This window comes from Acinonyx jubatus, chromosome C2 (assembly GCF_027475565.1).
Source record: "Acinonyx jubatus isolate Ajub_Pintada_27869175 chromosome C2, VMU_Ajub_asm_v1.0, whole genome shotgun sequence".
In the NCBI taxonomy this organism is placed as follows: domain Eukaryota; kingdom Metazoa; phylum Chordata; class Mammalia; order Carnivora; family Felidae; genus Acinonyx; species Acinonyx jubatus.
In genome coordinates, this window is record NC_069384.1 from 45,952,105 (window position 1) to 45,975,398 (window position 23,294).

Here is a 23,294-nt window from a genome sequence, read left to right on the forward strand (position 1 = left end):
CTCATTCATGAGGGGGATCATACCTGTGCACCATTTGTCAAGCTTGGTTTGAGCCTTAAGTGAAGGAAGGGACATAAAAGCATTTAATGCAATAAAATGATAGACAAGACAGACTATCCACGCAGATAAGATACACTTATTGTTAAAGAGAAGGGAGGGGTGCCTGGGTGGCTCAGTTGGTTAAGCATCCAACTCTTGATTTCACCTCAGGTCATGATCTCATGGTTTTGTGAGTTCGAGCCCCACATTGGGCTCTGTGCTGACAGTGTGGAGCCTGCCTGGGATTCTCTCCTCTCTCTCTACCCCTCCGCACTCATGCTGTGTCTCTCTCTGTCTCAAGATAAATAAATATTTAAAAAAATTTTTTAAAAAGGGGAAACTGTTGCCAAGATGGTGCTCACTTTGACATATGTAGATTATTCATGTAGATTCTTCATATATTGGTTTATGATAATTTAAGAAGAGATAAACATTTGATATCTGCCAACAGTTCCTGTTCTTCCTTGATGTCCTCTACCTACACTTGAGATAAATAATTACTTCATGACTTAAATTTTGTAAATAATGTTATAGGGACCCTGGTCTTGGGAACAGATGCAGCCAAGAAGCTGAGTCTGTCATGTTTAATGTCAAGATCTTGAGACTTGTTTGTTTTGGTAGTTTAAGCTATCCTGAGGGGTTGTGGTTTTCTTTTTTTCCTTCTTTGCTTTAAAGCAGGCATATTTATATATTAAATGCTATATATTAAATATGTTTATATGTTCTGATTGGTTTTTTGTCAATATCTTTTGCTCAAAGCAAAATGGTCATTCCATTTATAGCATTACAATTGGGGAATTTGTTTATTCATGGAAGCTTTTTTTCTACAAGTATGCAGAGGAACTATAAATGTTTATCACAAGGATATCCTGGCTGGCTCAGTCTACTTTGCAACTTGAATATGCTTTGAATTGCCCATGAAATACAGGGGTTTTCTCAGCTGGTGTATGCAATGGCTCTTCAAGAGTAGTTTAATTTTACGTTTTAAAGGAAAACATGTTCCCGTACACTTCTGGGTTTCCAGCTAAAACACATATTAGTGAATGAAAAACAACAAAATCTTGCTTATGGATACCTCCATGCTTTGCAAAATAATATATAAATTTCCCAAAGAATGCATTTTGGGGGAACAGATAAGCAAATTGAATTGTAAATCTGAGTTTCTTCTCTAGACCTTCCTATACTGTTTTATCTTACATGTAAATAGGCTTTTAAAAAGTTGCTGATACTGGTAAGTGGCATCCATGTTGGGTGCTTGCATAAATGATGTTATTTTAGGTGGAGCCTTAAATAATTGAGCAGTTAAGCAGATTGGTGACTATATTGGCCCATGGTAAAATACCTTCCAGGATAGTCTCAAGCCTAACATTAGTAGTTTCTAAAACTGTTTCAGTTCAAGTTTAACTGGTGGATTCTAGAACTCCCAGAGTTGCCAAACACCCCTGATGTCTGACACCGTCAGCATGTACAACAAAAAAAGGGTTAATTACAGTGTATATTTAAGGGAGTCACAGGATATGTAAATATAGTAAAACCTTGGTTTGTGAGCATAATTTGTTCCTGAAACATGCTTGTAATCCAAAGCACTTGCATATCAAAGAGAATTTCAAGAACCATTGGCTCAGTTGTGATCATGTGACATTTGCCATCACGTACTACTCGTATTGCAAGACATGCCTCGTTTATCAAGTTAAAATTTATCAGAAATGTTTGCTTGTCTTGAACAACACTGACAGAACAGGTTGTTCTGCCATCTAAGGTTTTACTGCAATTCCATTGTGTTCTTTGGAGTCTTGATTTGTCCTATATCCATGTTTGGGTAATAGCTGCATGGGTGAAAGAAAAAAGCATTTTGCTGAGGTCCCATCAATTAAAGGGATGAGACAAGCCAAGTCCACATCAGTTCCCTGTCGGCACTGATAGGCCTGTATCTTGTCTTCATGAAGCATTGCTCATGGCCTTCGGTGAATGTTTAATATGATTACCTCTCACCTATACGACGAGTTGCTGGACCCCAGTTTGACCTTTCTCAATTCTCCCAGTACAGGGGGAAGAAGGAAGGCTGATAATGTTGAACAAGTATAAGGGCCAAGTAGAGACTTTTACTGATAATCCCAAACCTTAGCACTCTCCATCACTTGGATTTTACCCAGTATTCCTCAAGAAACATGGAGCCATACCCCGCTCCTTTTTTTAACCTACTAATGATCCTGCAATTTATTTCTTTTTACCAAGGAGAATTTAAGATGATTTTTAAAATAACCCACAGTTACATCAAGAGCGCATACATTTCAGGTGGGTGAGGAAGACCGAACAAAGCAGAAAGAGAGGCGCAGGCCTGAGGGGATGGGAGCAGCAGATCTATGTGCGCTTTATAAACTGCTTTACTCCCTTTGCCATGTGAGGATGTGGGACTTTGTGTAAAAGCCACATGCAACTGCATCTTTCTGTCAGGCCAGTAAGAAGACAGTGTAGGTTGGGGCACCTGGGTGGCTCAGTTGGTTGAGCATCCGACTTCGGCTCAGGTTATGATCTCACGGTTCCCGGGTTCGAGCCCTGCGTCGGGCTCTGTGCTGACAGCTCGGAGCCTGGAGCCTGTTTCGGATTCTGTGTCTCCTTCTCTCTCTGCCCCTCCCCCACGTGCGCTCTGTCTCCCTCTGTCTCAAAAATAAATAAACACTAAGAAAAATTAAAAACAAACAAAGAAGACGGCGTAGGCTGCATCAGGATAGGCCAGGTCTCACATTGGCTTTCTCAAAACCCATGCATATTACTACTTAGAAAAAGAGCACAGCTGACAGTTTTAGAAAATGAACCGCCGTTAAATACACAACCACATTCACATATTTTGTGTCCTAGGTTGTGCCAGGCACGCTTCATTTTGGGTAATCTACCTAATAGCTCAAAGAGGTAGCTTCTGTGCTCTCACCTGTAAACAGATGAGGACGCTCAGGTTGGAAGTGGTAAACTGATTTACCTAAGGTCCCCCAAGACAGGAATTATGTGGAATTGGGCGATAATTCATGTGTTCTGATTGCCAACCAGTTTGACTCTTCATGGCGATCATGTGTGCTAGGAAGTATGTGTAAAGTGTGTTATTTAACTCCTCTATTTGCTTTCTCCTTACATAGGCATTTCTCACTAACTTATAATAATGGCATGTGGGGGTGGCGGCTGCCTGAATAGAAGTGAGAAGCAGCAGCTGACACCAAGGGAGGAGAAACCAGCGATTTCCTCTGGATAAGGACGGCGTAGCGAACAGTCCCACACCCTCATTAGCTCCAGAGGAGCCCAGCATAATTATGACATTTGTTAAGATGACCCCACATTATCGAGGAAAGCTTAAATTGTATTTATTATATTCTGTTTATGAAGGCAAAGGAGTGCTTTATTTTAAGAGTTCCATTTGGACTTATTTTACTGTTCAAAGGGAGACAGCATGATCTTATCTGGAAATGCATCTACCCAGACTCACCATGTCTGCACTGCATTGCCCCGATGAAGGTTGATGGATGTGAACAAGAGGTACATGCAATTGTCGAAATGAACCAGAAACTTGACAGACAAAAAGCTAGCATATTTGTTTAAAGTCCCAAGCATTGAAATCTACTGTAAGCACCATATAATATATTAAATTTGTCTTTTGCATTTAATTGCATGTGGAAACGAGAACTTACTCATTTCTATGAAGTAAAAGTGAGAACAAAATATGTTCAGGTTTCTTAAAAATCTATATTCTATGAAGGGTTTTTAAAATTTACATTCTAGCGAAGATTTTGTCCAGGTTTTTGTCGATCTACAAATGGACAATGAACCACACTGTTGATATAGTGCAAAAATAAGCAAGAAATTAGCTGAAATGTACCTCTGCTAGGATACTGAAAAATCAAATGGATGCATCTAAAAGTATATAAAAGTTGAAGATGTGGAAAATATTCTTAGCAGCCTTTTTTCCCCAGTTTTTAAAAATTGCAAAAAGGACGTGTAAAAATTACAATGCATGGCATTTAAAAATCATTCTGAGAGGCGCCTGGGTGGCTCAGTTGGTTAAGCGTCCGTCTTTGGCTCAGGTCATGACCTCATGAGCCCTGGATCAGGTTCTGTGCTGACTGCCCGGAGCCTGGAGCCTTCTTCGGAGTCTGTGTCTCCCTCTCTCTTGCCCTCCCCCACTCTCACTCTGTCTCTCTCAAAAATAAATAAAAACGTTAAAAAAATCATTTTGAACACTGAGGAAATGCAATGTTTGTTTACATCTTAAGGCATATATTCACTTTCTGTTGAGAGAGTGAAAATAGGTATTTTTTACTGTTTCTGAAAACAAGTTTTGGGTCTGAAATACATGTGTAAAATTTTGTTTTGAATGCATGTTTTTCTTATCTAACATGAGAAAGTAGGATGGCAGCTGCTAACTTTGAAACCATGGTACTGTTGATAGGTTTACGCATCATGTTGTATTGACTAAACAGGCTGAGGAGAAACAGAAAAAAACACTCTTTTCCTACAAATTTAGTGAATATTTCCAAAAATAGTAGGCCTACATCATTTTCTTTTCTTCCCTGTCTATATGTTTATTCACTAATGCTTATTTTGAGCTCTTGTGTGAACCCATCTACATAACAAACGATAACGCTTTTTCTTTGGACTTCATTTCTTGTGTTTCAGGTGGGCCAGCCATGAGAGGGTACCTTGTGGCCATATTCCTGAGTGCTGTCTTTCTCTATTATGTGCTGCATTGTATATTATGGGGAACAAACGCCTATTGGTAAGTTTCATTTTTGCTCTTTAAAAATAATTCCCGGGGCACCGAGGTGGCTCAGTTGGTTGAGTGTCTGACTCTTGATTTTTGGCTCAGGTCATGACCCTGGGGTCGTTGGATCAAGCCCCACGTTGGGCTCTGCACTGAGCATCGAGACTGCTTAAGATTCTCTCTCTCTTCCTGGGCTCTTCTCCCCCACTCATGTGCACGCGTGCGCTCTCTCTCAAATAAAAAAATAAAAATAAATAAAAATGATTCCTAAACTAGTCTTTGACACAGTCACACAAATGATGTTAGAAGGACCTATAAAAAAACAAAACAAAACAACTCTTTAACATTTTGAGCCTTTTTTAGCTTTCCATGCTAAACTGGGGTTTTACCATTCTAGTGTCTTGTACATCGTAGCTTTAACAGTTTTCAAACTGATGAAACAGCACCTTATTTTTATTGACATCAGTGAAGCAGTGGTGTTGCCCATCTCTGGAACATAATATTCTTTATATAATATTTCATCTCCTTGAATTGATGGAGTAATTCTTGGACTCGGTGGTTCTTGACTGTTGAGCCTAAAATGCTTGGATAAGATAGTGATGATTAAAATAGAGACACTGCATATGGTTTTCTTTGTTTAAAAATATTCGGTGCATGATGACACACATTATGAAACCACTTTGACTTGAAATGTCTCATAAAACTTTGAAGAAGCACAGATAGTTTTATGGCAGAGAAAACTTACGAAATAAGCTTTTCATCCTTTTCCCTAATTGTCCTTTGGCTAGGAATAAAGTTTTGATGACCTTTAAATCCTGAATGGATGGTAGTATATGATATCAAAATAAGTCACATGACAATTTTCTATTTTAGACGAAATACCAGTACTCTTTGCCAGTTTTTCAGTAGGAAATTCTAGATCATGTTTCTGGTTGTGTCCCCCCACCCCCGTCTAGATAAAAAAAAGTTCATGCTTCTGAATTTACTTCACCACTTGTTGATTGAAAAATTATTGTAATGCTCTTCATGGAAGGAAGTTAGGCAGATGGTCACTAGAAAAATCCAATGCCGGGTGGGGGTGGAGGGTGGCCCAAAGTTTCTGGGCCTTGGACTTAAATACTGAGCTAGAGGACTTAGAAGTCTGATTATACACCACATGAAGGTTATACACGGTGTTCTCTGCTTCCGTCTTTGCCACATCCTGTCTCTGTACCACTCTTAGTAACGGAAGGTAAGAACAGAAGAGAAAGCAAGGAGTTTACTTTGTAAACAAATCCTATTGTGTCACAGGGGAAATGATAAAGAGGACAATGCAAAGAGTGTTGAATTCTGCAGTCTTTTGTCATCCTGGTTTGAGAGTGTTTATGACCCTCCTAAGCTAACCCGTGATACTAGTCACAGAAAATACCGGGGGAAATTACCTCAGGTGGGTTTTGTGCTGTGAACTTACTTCCTTAAAAATTATTTAAGACCGGTAACTTTTTAATTTTTATTCATTTATTTTTATTACTTTTTAAATGTTTATTTATTTTTGAGACAAAGACAGAGCATGAATGGGAGAGGGTCAGAGAGAGAGGGAGACACAGAATCCGAAACAGGCTCCAGGCTCTGAGCTGTCAGCACAGAGCCCAACTCGGGGCTCGAACCTACAGACCGTGAGATCATGACCTGAGCTGAAGTCGGAGGCTCAACTGGTTAAGCCACCCGGGTGCCCCTAGACAGGTAACTTTTTTAAGCCACCCAAAGGTTGTCTTCAGAATATCCTAAAAGTTTTTGTTTGACTAACCTTAGAAACCAAGTAATATCTTTTACTTCATTTTGTCCTCAGAATGTAATTTGGTTTTTATGATCTAATGTGCTGATCCACCATATTTATGTACCTTCCTAACATATAAATCAAGGGATTCTTGCCATGTATGGTAGTCACAAAAGATGTTTCTCTAATAAGGACTTTACTAGTTTCATAGTTTAGAAATCTAGCAGTTCTTGGGCATCTGGGTGGCTCAGTCATTTGAGTGTCTGACTTCGGCTCAGGTCATGATCTCACAGTTCATGAGTTTGAGCCCCTCATCAGGCTCTCTGGGCTGACAGCTCAGAGCCTGGAGCCTGCTTTGGATTCTGTGTCTCCCTCTCTCACTGCCCCTCCCCAGCTCAGACTCTCTCTCTGTGTGTGTGTGTGTGTGTGTGTGTGTGTGTGTGTAGCAAAAACAAAAACATAAACCTAGACGTCCTAACTATGTGGATTTCTAAAAAATTGAGACTACTTCTTTTAGTTTGTGTCCTGTGATTATAGAAGAACATGGATTAGTTTTTTGGATGAATTCTTCACATAATTGATCATTAATAAAGTCTTCTGTTAGGCTGTTATGAACCTGGCTAGCTCTGGATCCTGCCACTCTGTCCCCCTCATTTATTTTTGTTGTCATGCTCTGTCTTGTTTCACAATACCCTTTTAAACTGTGGAGACAAGCACTCCATTCAGGAGACCCAGAAGGTCCTAACCTGTGCCAAGAATAGAGGAGAGTGAGATAGGACTCTGAATGGTGTGATTTGTGGAGTCCAGATCACAAGGCTGCCTCTGTAGAGCTTCAGGTCTGTGTTTCTATGGTAGGTGTGCCCAGTTGTGGCATGGGGGACCTAGAGAGTCATGTGCACTGGAGTGTGTTGGGTTTGGCAGGCTTTGGGGAGACTTCCAAGAAGTCAGCCTGCTTGTGGCTTCCACAGTGTGGTGACCCCTAGCCCTTCTCGAAGGGCCCTTTGTTCACTGGTGGTTGAATCCCTTCTGGGTCGCTTGTCACCTCAGCCTTTTTCACCCTCTCGCCTTGTATCCGTGCATCCTCAAATATGTGAAAGGGCCTGGAGAAAGTACGGTCATCCCTCAAGGGTTTCTGTGAGGATTTTAAATTCCATGCCGGAGAAGTCTTTCAGCGGTTGTCTCCAAGTGGATTCCCAGGGCATTTGCTTTCCTTTGGGCAGGCTTCCTGGTTCTGGTTTCTGAGTGACCCTGTTTTTTGTCTCCTAGGGTGCCACCTGTGGAAATGAAGCGGAGAAATAAGATCCAGCCTTGTTTATCGAAGCCAGCTTTTGCCTCTCTCCTGAGGTAAAAAGATAAAAGAAATTGTGACCTACAACATGTTTAAAATGTGTTTGTAATCACTTTTCACGCTTGTTTACTTTTTTTCGTATGAAAAGTATGAAAGTGGACTTTAGCAGCGTAAAGTAGACACTCTATATTTAAGGAAGAGCTTGAATATCCCGTCTCTTTTTGTGCTTTTGGTCAGAGCTCTGCATATATTTTCAGAAAAGGCATTGAAGAACTCAATCAGACCAGTTACTCTTTTTACACAGGTGAGATTAGAGAGCTCTGTTTGTATTTGATCATAAAAAGTGAACTGTTCTTCAGGGCTTTACTTCTCCCCTTGTTGTTCCCATGTTGTTTTTTACCCTTATTATTTTGTAGCTTTTTCCCCCCTTGTCTCTAGGTTAAACTTCATGATGAGAAATTTTTCCTCACCATGACTTTCAGTGAACTACTTGGAATGTAAATGTAAATCTTTATATAGTTGTCAGGACTTGCAGAATATCCAGAAATATTCTTTTCCTCTTTCACCTCAACTGTGACAGATTGCTTGTCCAAACGCTTCTAGAGAAATAGAAATAGATGACAGTCTGGTCATGTTTAATTGTGTAAAACAGGTCCAAGCTTTTCAATATGTTCTCCATTAAGGATCAAAAGTTTATATATTTGTAAATTTTCTTTTCATTGCGTAGTATACCGCACGTTTCCATGACTGGTTCTTAACCTTTTAAAATCAACTCTCTAGGAAACTGGAGATACATAAAATATTTCTGCATATGTTTACAGGTATATCATGGCTACTATAAGCACTTTATAAGATGATAAATCTTTCTAGTTAGGACCACTGCAAAACTAGAAGAGTGGTTTTAAACTTTTTTAACCATGACCCCATAGTAAGAAATCAATTTTACCTTGGAACCCAGTATACACTGGGTATAAATACATTTTAGTTTGGAAACTGGCATACATAAATAAAGCTGGACCCCTGAGAATGCTGACACTCTCAAAACTAAGTCTGGGATACAGATCATATGTCATGCAGGAAGGGCCCACCCTCACCTGTTGCCTTAGTCTGAATATGGTGTGAGTTCTTAGCCCAGCTCTGAAGACCTTAAACTCATGTGACTTGCCCAAGGTGTAATGGCTCCTGAGTGGCTACTATGGATGCAAATGAAGCCAGAATGAAACTGAAGCTATTTCACCCCTATTCTGTGCTTTATTTCCATTTTGTCATACAGCCACTGAAACCCCAGGGCACTCTGATCTGCACCTGCAGTTTTTAGACTAACAAAAGGCAAAGCTGATATGACAGGAAAAATGGGGCCAAGTGTGGGGGATTGGGGTAAGGGTGAGTTTGACTTGTTCCTTCTCTTGCATTAAAAGCACTTTGATTTTCTTTTTTTCTACTTCATACTGGTTCCATAAAGAAGTAATACGGAGTTGAAATTCATTCAATCATTTATTAACCGTAGGGAACCTGCCTACTCTGTGCTGGTTGCTAAAAGTGAGGGGAAAAACAGAGGCACATCCTATCCTCATCGAATGGTCTCTCTTGTCTGAGAGAGGACCTGAGTGGGGGCAGTGGGGCATAGCTCAGGACAGAGCAGGCAATAAGAAAGAACATGTCCATAGTTGTTGTTCTTGAGTAAGTCTTAATGCCGGCAAGAATCCTAGGTGCATCTAACTGTTCTTTATTTTCATTTTTATTTTTACTTTTTTTTTCATAGCTGACAAAACTTCACACATATGGTACTTTTTAATTTGGGAGTGGCTTAGCATCCATGCTTTATTTCCCCTTATTACCTCCTTTGTCTCTTCCTGTATATGGCTAACATTTCCTCACATGGTATTGATTTGTTTTTAAATTTTGATCCCCCTCCCTAGCCTCTAGAGTTGTGACAAAACTTTGGTTCCACAGCCTGGGTAGCGTTTCCATCTTGGTTTTGTAGTTCCATTGCACATTCCATTCTCTATTCTATTTAAATTCCGTTTAAGGTGACTTTTCAATAATTTTACGTTTTAAAGTTTGTTTATTTTGAGAAAGAGCAAGAGAGCAAATGGGGGAGGGTCAGAGAGAGAGTCTCAAGCAGGCTCCGTGCTGTCAGTGCAGAGCCCAACTCCGGGGCTCAATCTCATGGACTGCGAGTTCATGACCTGAGCTGAAATCACGAGTCTGATGCTTAACCAACTGAGTCACCCAGGCCCCCCAAATAATGTTAATATTAAAACATAAGACCATAAATAAGCATTGAAGTGAATAAAAAAATACTTTAAAAATAGTTACACAGTCGCATATAGTCCATATATCAACGTATTATACTTCAGTTGTCTTCAGTTGTGATTTTAGAAGGCTGCATATATTGTAGGCATTTGGGGGAAATGATTCTTTTCCTTTTCTTGCAGGTTTCATCAGTTTCACCCTTTTCTGTGTGCAGCTGATTTTAAAAAGATTGCTTCCTTGTATGGTGGTGATAAGTTTGATTTGCCCTATGGGATAAGAACATCAGGTCAGTAATATTATTCTTACCCAGCCCTATTAATAGGAGTGTGTTTTGATGTGAACCACATGTTTATATAATTTTAAGGCCTTTTCATCTTACTGCTTCATGAGCATTCTTAAAGGAAATGATTCGGCAATTTGTTGAAGGAAATTAAATTTTAATTCAGAAATCCCTACTCCTTTTTGAGGCAGTGTGGAATTCTAAAATAAAACGGGAAGTTTGTTGTTTTTTGAGAAACTGCTCTTTACTTTTGTCTAGCTATGGTATTATTCATGAGTTCTGATGCTGTATTTTATTCTAGTATAGAATTAGCAGGATAAACCTGTGGGTTAACTTCCTTCCTGTCTCCCTTTTTGCCTTTTTACCTCTGAGTTTTATTTTATTCCATCAATGTAAGTTCTAACTCCTTGATCAGCCTTTTAACCAGTAGGTATTTTGCTAAATTGAGAGAGAAATTACTCTATCTGCTAATGACAAAACCGTTTTCTCTCCACTTACTGACAACTGATTGGCCTTAAGCAGCTTTATGTTGTAGATTTTTGAGAGACCCTAAAAGCCCAGTAGGTGACAAGCTTAGTTTTCTGAGTCAGATTTTATTTATTCAGTGGATCCTGTTATGTGTGTGTGTGTGTTGTGTGTGTGTGTGTGTGTGTGTGTGTGTGTGTATAGGTTTAAAAAAAATATTGCAGAGAATTTGATAATACATTTAAATTTGCTGAATATTGGTTTCTATACTAATATCAGTTTCAAAGGCTATATTCTACACTAATATCATCTGATGTTGGTATTTTTTTAAAAAATGTCTTATTACTTATTTTTGGGAGAGAGAGACAGACACAGCATGATTAGGGGAGGGGCAGAGAGAGCGAGGGAGACACTGAATCTGAAGCAGGCTCCAGGTTCTGAGCTGTTAGCACAGAGCCCGACGTGGGGCTCAAACTCACGAACCATGAGATCGTGACCTGAGCTGAAGTCAGACACTTAACGGACTGAGCCACCCAGGCACCCCAGATGTTGGTATTTTTGGGGTTACTTTTTCAGAATTGTTGTCAGATAAGGCATTTTTTTTTTACCCCCCTGGAGTTTTCAGGAAGTGTCCTTAGAGCAGTTTTGAGTGTACCTATTGAGTAGTGCCTGCAAACTGCAGTTGTATTGTTAATTTCCACCAAGGAATAAATCCACATGGATTTACAACTTTGAAATGGGTTGGGGGAGGGATGGGGGGGGAATACCTAGGGTTGCTTACTAGGTATCTAAGAAGCCATAATTCCTTTTATTTATAATATGCCATTTGTTTTCTAGCGGAATATTTTCGACTTGCTCTTTCAAAACTGCAGAGTTGTGATCTCTTTGATGAATCTGACAAGTGAGTTTATTTCCTCGCTTTTGTTTGACTTTTAGTTTTAGCTAAGGTGGTTCAAAATATGCACCCCAATGTAAAATGTCTTCAGTCAAGAAAATTCCATAGTAGTTGTGCATGACTAAAATGTCTGTTAGTTATTTCCATGACACTTCAAATAAACACATTACACAATTAATTTAGAAACTGCAAAACTGGTTGCCTCAAAAGTTTGCAGAGTCTTATGATGAGCAATCCTAGTCCCAGGTCAAGACATTTTAACCCACGTTCACCTCTCCTAAGTTGTTGTTACTAGAGAATTAATTCGCAGCCCCTGTTAATCAGCTCACAGCCCCTCCATAGGCTGTCTCCTGTACCTTCCTATGTATCTTCTGATTGCTCATGAGGATCTGTTTTGTTTCACTTGAATATCGGATTTCAGAAGCAGCTTTCTTCCTCCTATTCAGAATTATACTGGAGGAAAGAGAACAGTTGGTTGAGATAATACTTGTTCTGACTACAAAAGGTAACTTAATTTGTAGAAAATTCTGGTGTCAAGTGAACCATCTAGGAATGAAATTGCTAAAGATAGACTCTTTAGCTGATACACTTATTTTTACAAAGGTAGACTTTCTGTACAGATTCTTCATCTACCCTTTAGGATTTGGCCAGTGGTCCATTGGGGGGATGGAATAGGCACTCCATTAAAAAGCAAAATGACAGAATTTTCCCTCTTGCCCAAGAGGACAGAAGTGCTATTTAGCAAATAAATAAATGAGAGTAGTGGACAGAGATGTGAAAATGGGGATAGAATTTACAGAACAGAACTGGAAGAGCAATGCTAGATTTTGTCTGAAATTCTCTCCTTTTTTCTCTGAGAGCCCACATGATCAAAGTGTGGATTATGTAATGTTGGCTCATTTCAGCTGTACTTACTTATTACAATTTAAAACTATGCCATCAACTTAATTTGTTTTTGATTGCATATGAACAGCAACCATGTATGTACTTTTCTAGCCTAAATTTTATGTAGCTCATGGGTTGAATTTTGTGCAGATCTTTGGCATATGTGCATTATGTCCTGCTCTCTAGTTTTTACCACTACCCTGCAAAGAATGCTTGATAGTCTTTTTTTTTTTTTAATGGAGAAACTAAAACTAGGCAAACATACATAGTTTGTTACAGTGAGTAAAAGCTACAGCCAGGATGTGAACCTAGAGAGCTCCATCCAGTGCCCGGATGTGTGACTTAAGAGTAATAGTGACTGTACCTTAAATATTTGGAGCAAGTGTCTACAAGGTCCTAGTCCCTGTAAATGTGAGCTACTGCCAGGATTCTTGGGTGTGTATGACTAGAAGTTTCACTCTTTCCTGGTCTTTATCTTAGAACTAGACTGTATCATCTGTAGGTGCTTTCAGAAGCCCTTCCCACACAGGAATTCATCATCTGCGTGTGCCTCAGCCAGGCTTGTGTCTCTCTTCTTGCTGACGTGGTCTTGCTGTTTCCTTTCCTCCTTTGTCACTGAGCATGGACCCCACTCCCAACATTAACCCATGTCAGGCTCTTAGCATCACCCGTGTTGGAAGAGAGGTGGGTGTGGGTGGTGAGGAGGGCTGGAAGATCTTGCTGATGGCACAGGAATCCTTTAGTCTGAGTTTGTCAAGAGAAGTAGAATAGAATGTGCAGTCAGAGACTTTTCAGGCACAGAGGGAATGGAAAATCCCCTTGTGGGATCTCTTCGGAGTGCACACCAAGAAGCAGTCACATGATCAGCCTTGCTGAATTGCTTGTTTGTGCAAACCTGTTTTCCTAGGGACTTGACAAAGAGTATTTTGAAAGTAGATGAGAATATACTTGGGACAGTATTTCCTATTTCATATTAACTTTTGGGATGGGTTCACATGTAATAAACTATACCTGTATTTTAAGCAAGTCATTATACATTTATCTGAATGGCACTGTATAACACAAAGACAATCGCTGGCCAGTCTATGCCTGAGCAGTGGATTTTATTTTATTTATTTATTTTAAAAATATTTATTTATTTTGAGAGCAACCACACATGTATGCATGCACACAGGGGAGGGGTAGAGAGAGGAGAGGGGGAGAATCCCAAGCAGTCTCCGTGCGGTCAGTGCAGAGCCTGACATGGGACTCGAACTCATGAACCGAGAGATCATGACCTGACCTGAAATCAAGAGTTGGATGCTCAACCAGCTGAGCCACCCAGGCACCCCTGAGCAGTGTATTTCAAAGGCAGAATATACTCCAGAAAGGCAGAATGTACTAACCTGCCTTCTTGTTGCCTCAGAGTAAACTGTTCCCTAAGTGACCTTAAACATCTCCCATTTCTCCTCTCAGCCTGGGGAAAAATGCTCTAGGACAAACAGGTCTGAGAACAGTCTCTTTCTCAGGCAGAGAGAATGAACTGCCCCCAGCTGTGGATTCAGGAGCCGGGTTGGGGGTGAGGGGGGCGCCCCATGGACCAGGAGGAAGCCTTGTTGGCATGAGCTGCTCACTTGGTCAGTGGGTCTGTAGGGTCGGGATTGGGATGAGCAGAGAGAGGGGAGCTCCACTCTTTCCATCCCCTTACCCCTTGGGCTGCTCTCCACTGATTTTATTCTTCCTTTATCCTCTTGGTTTCTTCTAGAAGGTTCAGACATTTGGTCATTGTTTCAAATCCGAATCCTTTACAGTCCTACCAGATGTAAGTCCTAGTTTTGTTCAGTTACATTATTCAGTTCACGTGATGCCCTCCATTGGGACAGATTACACTGTGAATGGGAAAGCTCTAAATACCAGATGCATTTACAAGAGAGGAGTCTTCCTCTTTCCCACAGGTGTCACATAAACGAAGTCTGCAGGTTAGCATGTTATTACCCATTTGATTTTATTTATCTTTTTGTTTTTAACAAGAAGTATACTCTTTGGCTTTTCCCTTTATATTGTTTAGTTTCTCTCCTGAGCAATGACCCACCAGGTTGGGGTAGGGTAACCACCGAGGCACCCGTATGTTGCCTAAAGAATCGTGATTACCTCAGCTTACCTGTCTGTGCTGTGTTGTGCTGCTTTAGGGCCAGACTCAAAAGCAAAGTGGTGAATTGTAGAGAATCCTCAGAGGCAGGAAGGGTAGAGATCTAGTCCAACCCCCTCATTTGAAAGGTGAGAGAGCTGAGGTCCAGAGAGGTTATGTGGAGGTCTGCAAATTTCTGTTTTCAGTACCTCCTTTCACGTTTTAACAGAGTAAAAGACAGGAAAGACCGCACAACCGAATGTCTTAAACTGAGCATCATCTGAAGAGCTAAGGGGAAGAGAATTCTGGAATTGTGAATTCTTTTGGATATATTGTTAAGGATTTCCAGGGCTATAAATCTTGTGCATTATTGAATATAGCTTATGCCTTTATTCTTAAGCCATTTTTAACCAGATGATCTTTAATACTTCGGCAGGGTTAAACCAAATCCTCTCCAAGTTACATGTGTCAGTTCACTGAAAACACATATATGTTAAATAGGTTTCTTTTGTTCTCTTAAAGATACATGATCTCCATAGACTCTTGTCTTCAAGGAGAGCTTGAAAAACAGGGTTTTGGGGGAGGGGAAGTAGAGGGAGGAAAGGGGCGGGCAGTAAGGAAGTGGGCAGGCATGGGACTGCTAAGTAGATGAGTGAGTACTTGTGAAAAACGGTACAGTTTTGTGTCCTTGGGCAAGTTCCTGCATTTCTGAACCTTAGTTTCTTGTAAAAGAGGGTAATGGAGCTACATATGCACCATGCCACGGTCAGTTTTAATAGTTAATAGTTAAGTCAGTGAAACCGTTGCACAGTCATTAAGTCAACGTAAGCATCGGTACTGTTTTTGCAACTTCCTGTGAATCTAGAATTATCTGGAAATAGAAAGCTTACATTGAAAACATGACCACCGAGCTTCTATATGAATGTTCATAGGAGCATTAGTCATAGTAGCCCCAAAGTGGAAACACCCAAATGTCTAACTGCCGAATGAATAAATTAAAGGTATATCTGTATAAAGGAAATTATTTGGTCATTAAAAGGAATGGGGTACTGATTCATGCCACAACATGGACGAACTTTGAAAACACCATGCTCAGCAAAAGAAGCCAGTCATGAAATAGCAAGTACAAGTATAGTTACATACGATACAACGCACGTACCACATACAATTACTGCATGATTCCAGTTACAGGGAGTGGCCAGAATAGACAGTGCTATGGAGACAGAAAGTAGATTTGTGGCGGTCAGGGGTAGGGGAGGGGAAATGGAGAGCAAGTGCTACTGGCTGTGGGTCTGAATTGGGTGGTGGTGATTGTTGCACAGCTTTGTGAATATGCTAAAAGCTAGTGAATTTTAGGTAAAAGGATGAATTTTACGACACGTGAATGATATTCCCATTAAAAAAATAAAATGTTTTTGAAAAGAACTGGGGGTGGCAGTGACCTCTCGTTTCCTCTCTAGCCTCTGTGGCACTGTGTTCGGAAGGGACTGTGAAGCCGTGCCTAGAACCAATGGTTTCTCTTTGTCATCTTTTCTGTATGCTGCTGCTGCTGCGTTCTTGGGACCCTGGTTGCTCCCTTTATTCCCCAAAGCACAGCTCACATGAGGGGGCCATGGTTTACACACTTCACTAACGATTGAGGATATTTAAGGAAGTCGTATCACAGAAAAGCAATACTTAAAATGTGCGTGTGTTACAAGGCCCTGACCCTTTCTGGCTGGCTGTGCATGTATCTCTTTAGCACCAGTCTGCCCCCCAGCCCCGGGGCATGCTGCCTTCTCCTTAGTGGGAACACATTCTCCCTCAGCCAGAGCGGCAGAAACCCTGAATCACAAAATCTCAGCTCCCACTTAAATGCGTGAACCAGGGGCCCCTGGGTGGCTCCGTCGGTTGAGCGTCCAACTTCGGCCCAGGTCATAAACTCAACGGTGTGTGAGTTCGAGCCCCGCGTCAGGCTCTGTGCTGACAGCTCGGAGCCTGGAGCCTGTTTCAGATTCTGTGTCTCCCTCTCTCTCTGCCCCTCCCCTGTTCATGCTCTGTCTCTCTGTCTCAAAAATAAAAACATTAAAAAAAAATTTTTAAATGCGTGAACCAGCTCTCCACCTCCCCTTGTCACCATTGCATTCTGGGAGGCCGCCAGATTCTGTGAAGAGTGTGCGAGGCCAGCACAGGCGGTTACAGAGTAACTCTACATAAATACCTTACTGAGCCGAAGCACCGGTGCTAAATCGGTTGCCTGCTCATTGGACACGGGTTTGTGACAGCTGCCTAGTTGCTCACCCAAGCGGGATCCATTATGTTACATCAGCAGAACGGGGCCAGATTGGCAACCAGCTGGGGCGGGAGCGTGGCTTCAGACAACTTAAAAAGAGGAAAAAGATGGAGACTTCAGTTATTTAAGGAAAAGAGCCCAGGCTCTAGAAAGTTTCTCAATGTCTGCATCACTACTCTGGGCATCCTGCTGTTTTGCAAGGTTTCTTTACATGGTAGCATTTTCAGCCTGGAGGAGAACTTGGGGCCGGGGGTTGGGGGGGGGGGTTGGTTGGGGCAGTTGTGTTTCTGTGTCAACAGAGAGAGTCACAGGTGGTGAAAAGGCAGGAGCAGCCACAGTCTGTTTCATAACAGCCATTGTTGTCACATGTTGAGTGGAAATACAGAAACCGGGTACATGTGCCAGAGGACATGGTCTCCTGCAATGTAGAGTAACAACATTTGAGACCTCGGTGATTCCCTTCACAAAAGGGCAGACTAAGTTCCTAGAGGTTAGGTCTCTAGGCCAAGGTCCTGAAGATGCTGAATGGGGGAGCCAGAACCAGCAGTCAGGTCTCTAGCCACAGCCCATTGCTCAGTGTTTCAGGGTCTTCAGACTGCAAGTAACAGTAGCCTAAGAGTGATTTAAACAAAGCAGACCTTTATTGTCTCCCATATCGCCTAGATACATGGGTTCATGTCTGCAGGCTTGTGGTTCCATCTTGCGGGCTGCGTGTGGCTGCACAGACTGGATGGCACAGCTCCAGGGAGTGTCCGTTCACACATACAGTTACTTGACTGGTGCACCTTGTAGGTGGACAGTGTACAACTTGCGCATCTGTATGGAGCCGCTCTGGTTGTGTGACTGAATTAGCGGCTCAGTGATGTCAGGGCAGCTTCTCTGTGGCTCTCTGTGTCTCTCCCTGTTGTAAGATGACTGCCGCTGCTCTAACCGTATGTTGTCACATACCAGCATCTAAGAGGAAAGGAAGGGGTAGATCAAAAGAAAGCCTTCTTTTCAAACTGTGCTCTTGCGGGGGGCAAAATCTTTTCTGGAGCATCTAATAGACTCTCTAATGTCTTTCTGCCCAAGGGTGGGTCACGGGGCCACCTCCAGACCGACCGTTGTCAGGCTTTACGGAAGCAGGGCTCTACCGGCAGGTACACAGGGTAGTGGGTGTGGGAGAATGACCAGTGAGATCTGCAGAGATTGTTAGGCTGAAGATGAGGTGATTTATTTTAATGTGTATGATACTGCTGAAGGGAAGAGTGGATGTCAGAAAGCATTCAGAAGACAGGCCACCCGCCACTTGAAATGGGCAATTCACGTCTACTTTCTCTGTATTGATGGTGTTGATGTTTACCTCTGTAGAGCGTAGGAACTCTCCTGGGTTTTGCCTGACTTGATGAGAAGCATGCCTTTCACCCGGGGGAAGAGTAATTTCTCACCGTAGCTGTTTCAGCAGGCTTCCAGATTTTCCATTAACAGGTTCAGGCACTCCGGAGTGATTTTGTTTTCTGGGTGAGCAGTTTGGGGCATGTGCATTTCCCCACCTGTTCCTGGGGTAGGGGAAAGAAGAACGGATAGCTGCTTTTCCAGACACAGAGTAAGGAAACAGTCACCATCCTTCATGTAACAGCCAAACTGATTCCTAAAGTGCACAGCCTATGAGCCAGGAAGTTTTAGATCGGAGGATACAGGAATATGCACAGTACTATTCTCACCCTCTAGGGACTCAGAATTCCCTGTAGTTATTTGTGCATGAAAGTTGTGTTAAATAAATATGGTAAAGTTATATGTACTCAAGGGACCCTGGAAATTACCGTTTTACACCTCAGGGAACAAGGGGATCCAGGAGCCCAGACCAGGTGGAGGGAAGCCAAGGAGACGATGGATCAACTTTTTGGTAATATGGGGTGACTGCTGGGGAGAGAGGGGTGAGTTGTGTGGTTCAGACTGTGTACCTGTACCATGACGTGTTTCCCACAGTCACGGGGGTGTCGTGAATACTAGCTGTAGATAAGCTGCTATTGCTACAGAGTGGTCCTAGGGATGCCCCTGAAACAGTTTCTAGTGTTATACATGATCCTCAGAAAAATATGTGGGTCTTTGCGATATCCAAGGAGGAAATGTGAAATTTCACTGACAAGATTTCCTTTCAGAGGCTTAGGCAAACTTTTTTTTTTTTTTTCATGAGAAAGGGCCTTCCCTCCTTCCAGCTGCCCCCTCCAAAGCTAACAGAGAAGAGCATAGAAAGTGAAATTTCTCAAAATGTGGTGACCATCGAACTGTGACCTGTCTTTAGAATTACAGTTCTCTTGAGTGAGGCAGTGTCTCTAAGATTTCTTTCCATTTTTCCCAAGCCCTTAAACCTCCTGGGACGATGGACAGGAAGAGGCTACAGAATTGTGTACAAGCCATGGCCTTCTCTCTGTAGCTAATCCTGGGGCTCCTGTAGTAGGAGTTCTGCACCTAGCCCTCTCCTCCCTTTTCTCTTGACTGGAAGGCTTGATGGGATCTGTGAGGGGAGGTCCAGGACCTGGAGCTTGCGTGGGGACCAGGAATGTGACACATTAGTATGGCAGATGGTTGCTTCTCTTATCACAATGCTCTTTTGGCCACACAACGATCTAGGGCTTGATGACCAACTGCAGTCCAGTCTGATAAACATACCACTGAGCAGAAACTTCTGTGAACACTAAGGTTGAGCCTGTTGGCTTATTGCTGAGCAGTGATTATGGAACTGGTTGTGTCTGGGACGGAGTTGAGCTACCTCTTTACGGGTCAGCTTCGGGGATCAGACTTGTGGGTCGGTGGTCCTTCGGTGAGGCTTCCAGGGTAGGAACTCCGGAGACGCGGCGGTGGTATGCCCTCCTGTCTAGCCTGGTATGTTTGATGATGTTAGAGTCAGTCAGCCTGGTGTCAGGCTGGAAATCCCAGGCCAGGCTGGATGCTGTAGCTGCAGGGGCACGTGGGAATAGGGAGGTGGGAGAGGGCTAATCTGGGTGCCATAGTTACCGATAGCTCTCCTCCTTCCTCATATAGGTTACATAGGAACAGAGCTGTTATTTGGGTCCTGTCCGTTCCTAGGCACCCCCTCCCCTATGCCCAGCCTTGCTTAGCAGGTAGATGGAGCCAGCTCCACAGCTTCAGCCCCTGATTTGTATTAAACTGACCCCGAGGTTATGGAAGGAAAGTCAAACAAGCTGTGCATGTGAGAAGTACCCTCGTCACATAGAGTATTCATAAGATGGATCCGGTGAGGTTGATGACAATATACCCAGAGAGGAAAGGGTTTTGAATGTTTGCCAGTCTTCCCATCTTCTCCGTGCCACCTGGTGGCAGAGCACCGTGGATAAAGTTGCCTTCCTGGAAGTGGGATTAATGTCAAACTTGCAATATAAAAGCATCTAGACACATGTTTCTTTCCTAAGACAAGCATTTAAAAAATGTGCTCTAGAGCACACTGCGATCTGTCCATGATAGGAGTTTCGGGGTTATATCCTCAGCGCTTGTTGGACATGTTTCCCGCTGCCCCCCCCTGCCCCACCCCCGTCCCTGACATCTGTGAAACTGGATTTTCTTGTTTTTGTAGCAAAGCAGACACTGATTTAGACATGACCCTTGAATTTGGGAGCTAAAAATCCCAAATCAAAATGTGTAAAAGTGTTTTCGAGTATTAAAAACTTACCAAATAGGTGAGCTAAACAAATTCTAAGGAAAGAGGGTCAATTCATATGTATACGAGGGTGTACATTGTCTCTTCTTGGCAGGGCCAATGTTTGGCTCTTTTTAATTATTCCTGTATTCCTGCATTCTCTATGTTTATTATTTTTTTTAAGTTTAAGTAATCTCTACACCCAGTATGGGGCTTGAACTCCTGACCTTGATATCAAGAGCCACATGCTCCTCTGAGCCAGCCAGGTGCCCCTCCTAAGTTTAAATATTCTACAGTATTTGTGCAATTTTGCTACTCATTAATTTCTTAAGAGCCTTGTGGTCTAGAGTTCATCTGTTTTGCTTTATTTCATGGTTCTTAGAGAAACAGTTTTTTTTCTTTATACTTTCATGTCTTGAGGGTCCTGAAAGCACAGTTGCAACAGGCTTCCCCTCTGTAGTCTTGTCCCCTGAAGGAGAAGGACATGATCCGAGTTGTCATTTCTCTAAGCTTGGTTGGGAGGTGGTGAGAGCCTGGAGATGGGTTCGGGGTTGCTGAGAGCAAATGGCACACAATCCAAAGTCCTAGGCTAGTCCCAGCCAGCAACAGGAAGTCCCGTTTCATCATCTACTTTAAAGCTCTCTGCCAGGAACACAGTGAACTTTGAGTTTATATTGGTTAAGCTCCAAGGAGCAGTGCACGTTTGGGGAATTGAAGTGCTCATGGTCGGGTCCAAGGAAGCTACCCCTTACCCACCAGATTGCCAACTGTCTCCACACTGATGAGACGCAGCAGTGACCCAGAGCTAGGAACTCAGGGGAGTGGGCAATGCTGGTGAAAAAAAGGATGGCTGTGTAACATAAGCACACTTGTGTCAACATTAACATGCAGCATCGCAGGCCAAGTGGTGTTTTTGTTGTCCAAGGGTCTGAATGCAAATCCCGATTCTGCCTCTTGGAAATATGACTTTGAGATGTAACCAACACTTCTCTGAAGTTCTTTCTTCATTTGTAAAATGGGAGTATCGGGCTTACCTGTCTGAGCACGTGGTTATGAGATTCAAGCAAGGGACCGTGCATGGACTCATAAGCAGCTTTAGTTTCTAGCGATCATATACTTCCTATGAAATGTTATTTATTGAATCCTGTATCTTTCTAATATATCCCTAGACCTGTAAGTCACAATTGGTTCTTTTTCTACTTGGGCAACAAATGAAATTTGGTTCTGGAAAGTATGGAACGAGTGCTTGGAATCACCCACTTATACGAAAGATGTCTCAACCTCTCACTTGTCTGTTTGCCCAGCAGTGTGCCATGTAAAAAGTGCGTGGTGGTTGGTAATGGAGGAGTTTTGAAGAATAAGACATTAGGAGAAAAAATTGACTCCTATGATGTAATAATAAGGTAAATATATTTCCTGTTTGCTAACTTGGAATTGTTTAAAAAAAAAATGGTTTCCTATTTTAGTATGACTGTGTTTTAAAAGGAAGAAGAATTGCTTAGATAAGTTTATTATGTAACTGGTCTCTCAGTTGTTGGCTAGAGTAGGCCTAGATTTCAGGTCGTTGACTCAACAAATATTTATGAAGTTTCCTTAATATGCCAGCCACAGTTTTCACCACAGGGGATACAACCGTGAATGACAGCAATGTTCTTGCTCCCTGTGGAACTTATATTCTAATGAAGGGAAGAAAACAATAATTAAATAAATAAGGGAGTGCGGTAATAAATGCCATACAAACAATTAAAACATACATGACAGGCAATGATTGAATGGCTGCTTTAGAATGGATGACCATCTTGAGGAGAAGACCTCTAAGATGGACCCAAGTGAGTCTGTAGTACCAACTGTATCAGAGCAATCCAGGCAAATAGAACGTTTAGTGCAGGTCCCGGGGGAGGATATGATCCTGGGTTTGAGAGGAGCCCCAAGAAAATCAGCAAGGTAGGAGGGCAGCAGGCCTGGGGAGAGTGGTATAACCAGAGGCTGAAGGAGCAGGCTGTGTAGGACTGTGTAAACTGAGACTAGAACTTGGATTTTACTTTAAGGACAACAGGAAACTTTTGAAGATTTTTTAAAATGTTTATTTATTTTTGAGAGAGACAGAGTGTGAGTGGGGAAGGGGCAGAGAGAGAGAGGGAGACAGAGAATCCGAAGCAGGCTCCAGGCTCCGAGCTGTCAGCACAGAGCCCGAGTGGGGCTTGGACTCATGAACTGCGAGATCATGACCTGAGCTGAAGTCAGATGCTTAACCGACTGAGCCACCCAGGTGCCCCCTAAAGATTTTAAAGCAGGACAGCAATTCCATCTGATTATGCCTTTAAAATACCCTGGCTGTGACGTGGACAATGGAATATGAGGGACAAGGGTAGAAATGAAGAGGCCAGTTAGGTGGCTATATTCAGGCAGATAATGGTGGCTTGGAACAGGATTGCCATGACAGAGAAAGGAGGTAAGTATAGACTGAGACATATTTTAGAGGTAGAGTTATCAGGATTTGTTGATGTGTTGGATGTGAAGAGAGATGGGAATAAAGGAACCAGATACCTCCTTCTAGGATTTCAGCTGAAGAGATTGAGTTGGGGGAAGACTAGAATGGGAACATGTTTAGATCTGGAGAGGGAAGATTTCTGTGTGAACATGTTAGGTTTGAGATGCTTGTAAGAT

General features: G+C 42.2%; 1 protein-coding gene across 4 annotated transcripts in view; it reads left to right on the forward strand.

Annotated features, from left to right (window-relative positions):
* Positions 1-23,294, forward strand: part of ST3GAL6 (ST3 beta-galactoside alpha-2,3-sialyltransferase 6) — a 61,444-nt gene that overhangs the window by 30,098 nt on the left and 8,052 nt on the right. For 2 of the 4 annotated variants that reach the window (XM_015080696.3, XM_053220727.1), the window contains exons 3-7: positions 4,702-4,801; positions 7,809-7,886; positions 10,269-10,372; positions 11,669-11,732; positions 21,932-22,030. In XM_015080696.3, coding sequence (XP_014936182.1) covers positions 4,713-4,801; positions 7,809-7,886; positions 10,269-10,372; positions 11,669-11,732; positions 21,932-22,030 — 434 coding nt within the window. In that variant the 5' untranslated portion in view covers positions 4,702-4,712. Of the gene's footprint in view, positions 1-3,476; positions 3,565-4,701; positions 4,802-7,808; positions 7,887-10,268; positions 10,373-11,668; positions 11,733-21,931; positions 22,031-23,294 lie in introns of those variants that run through there. The other 2 variants (XM_053220728.1, XM_053220729.1) reach the window with 2 other exon arrangements.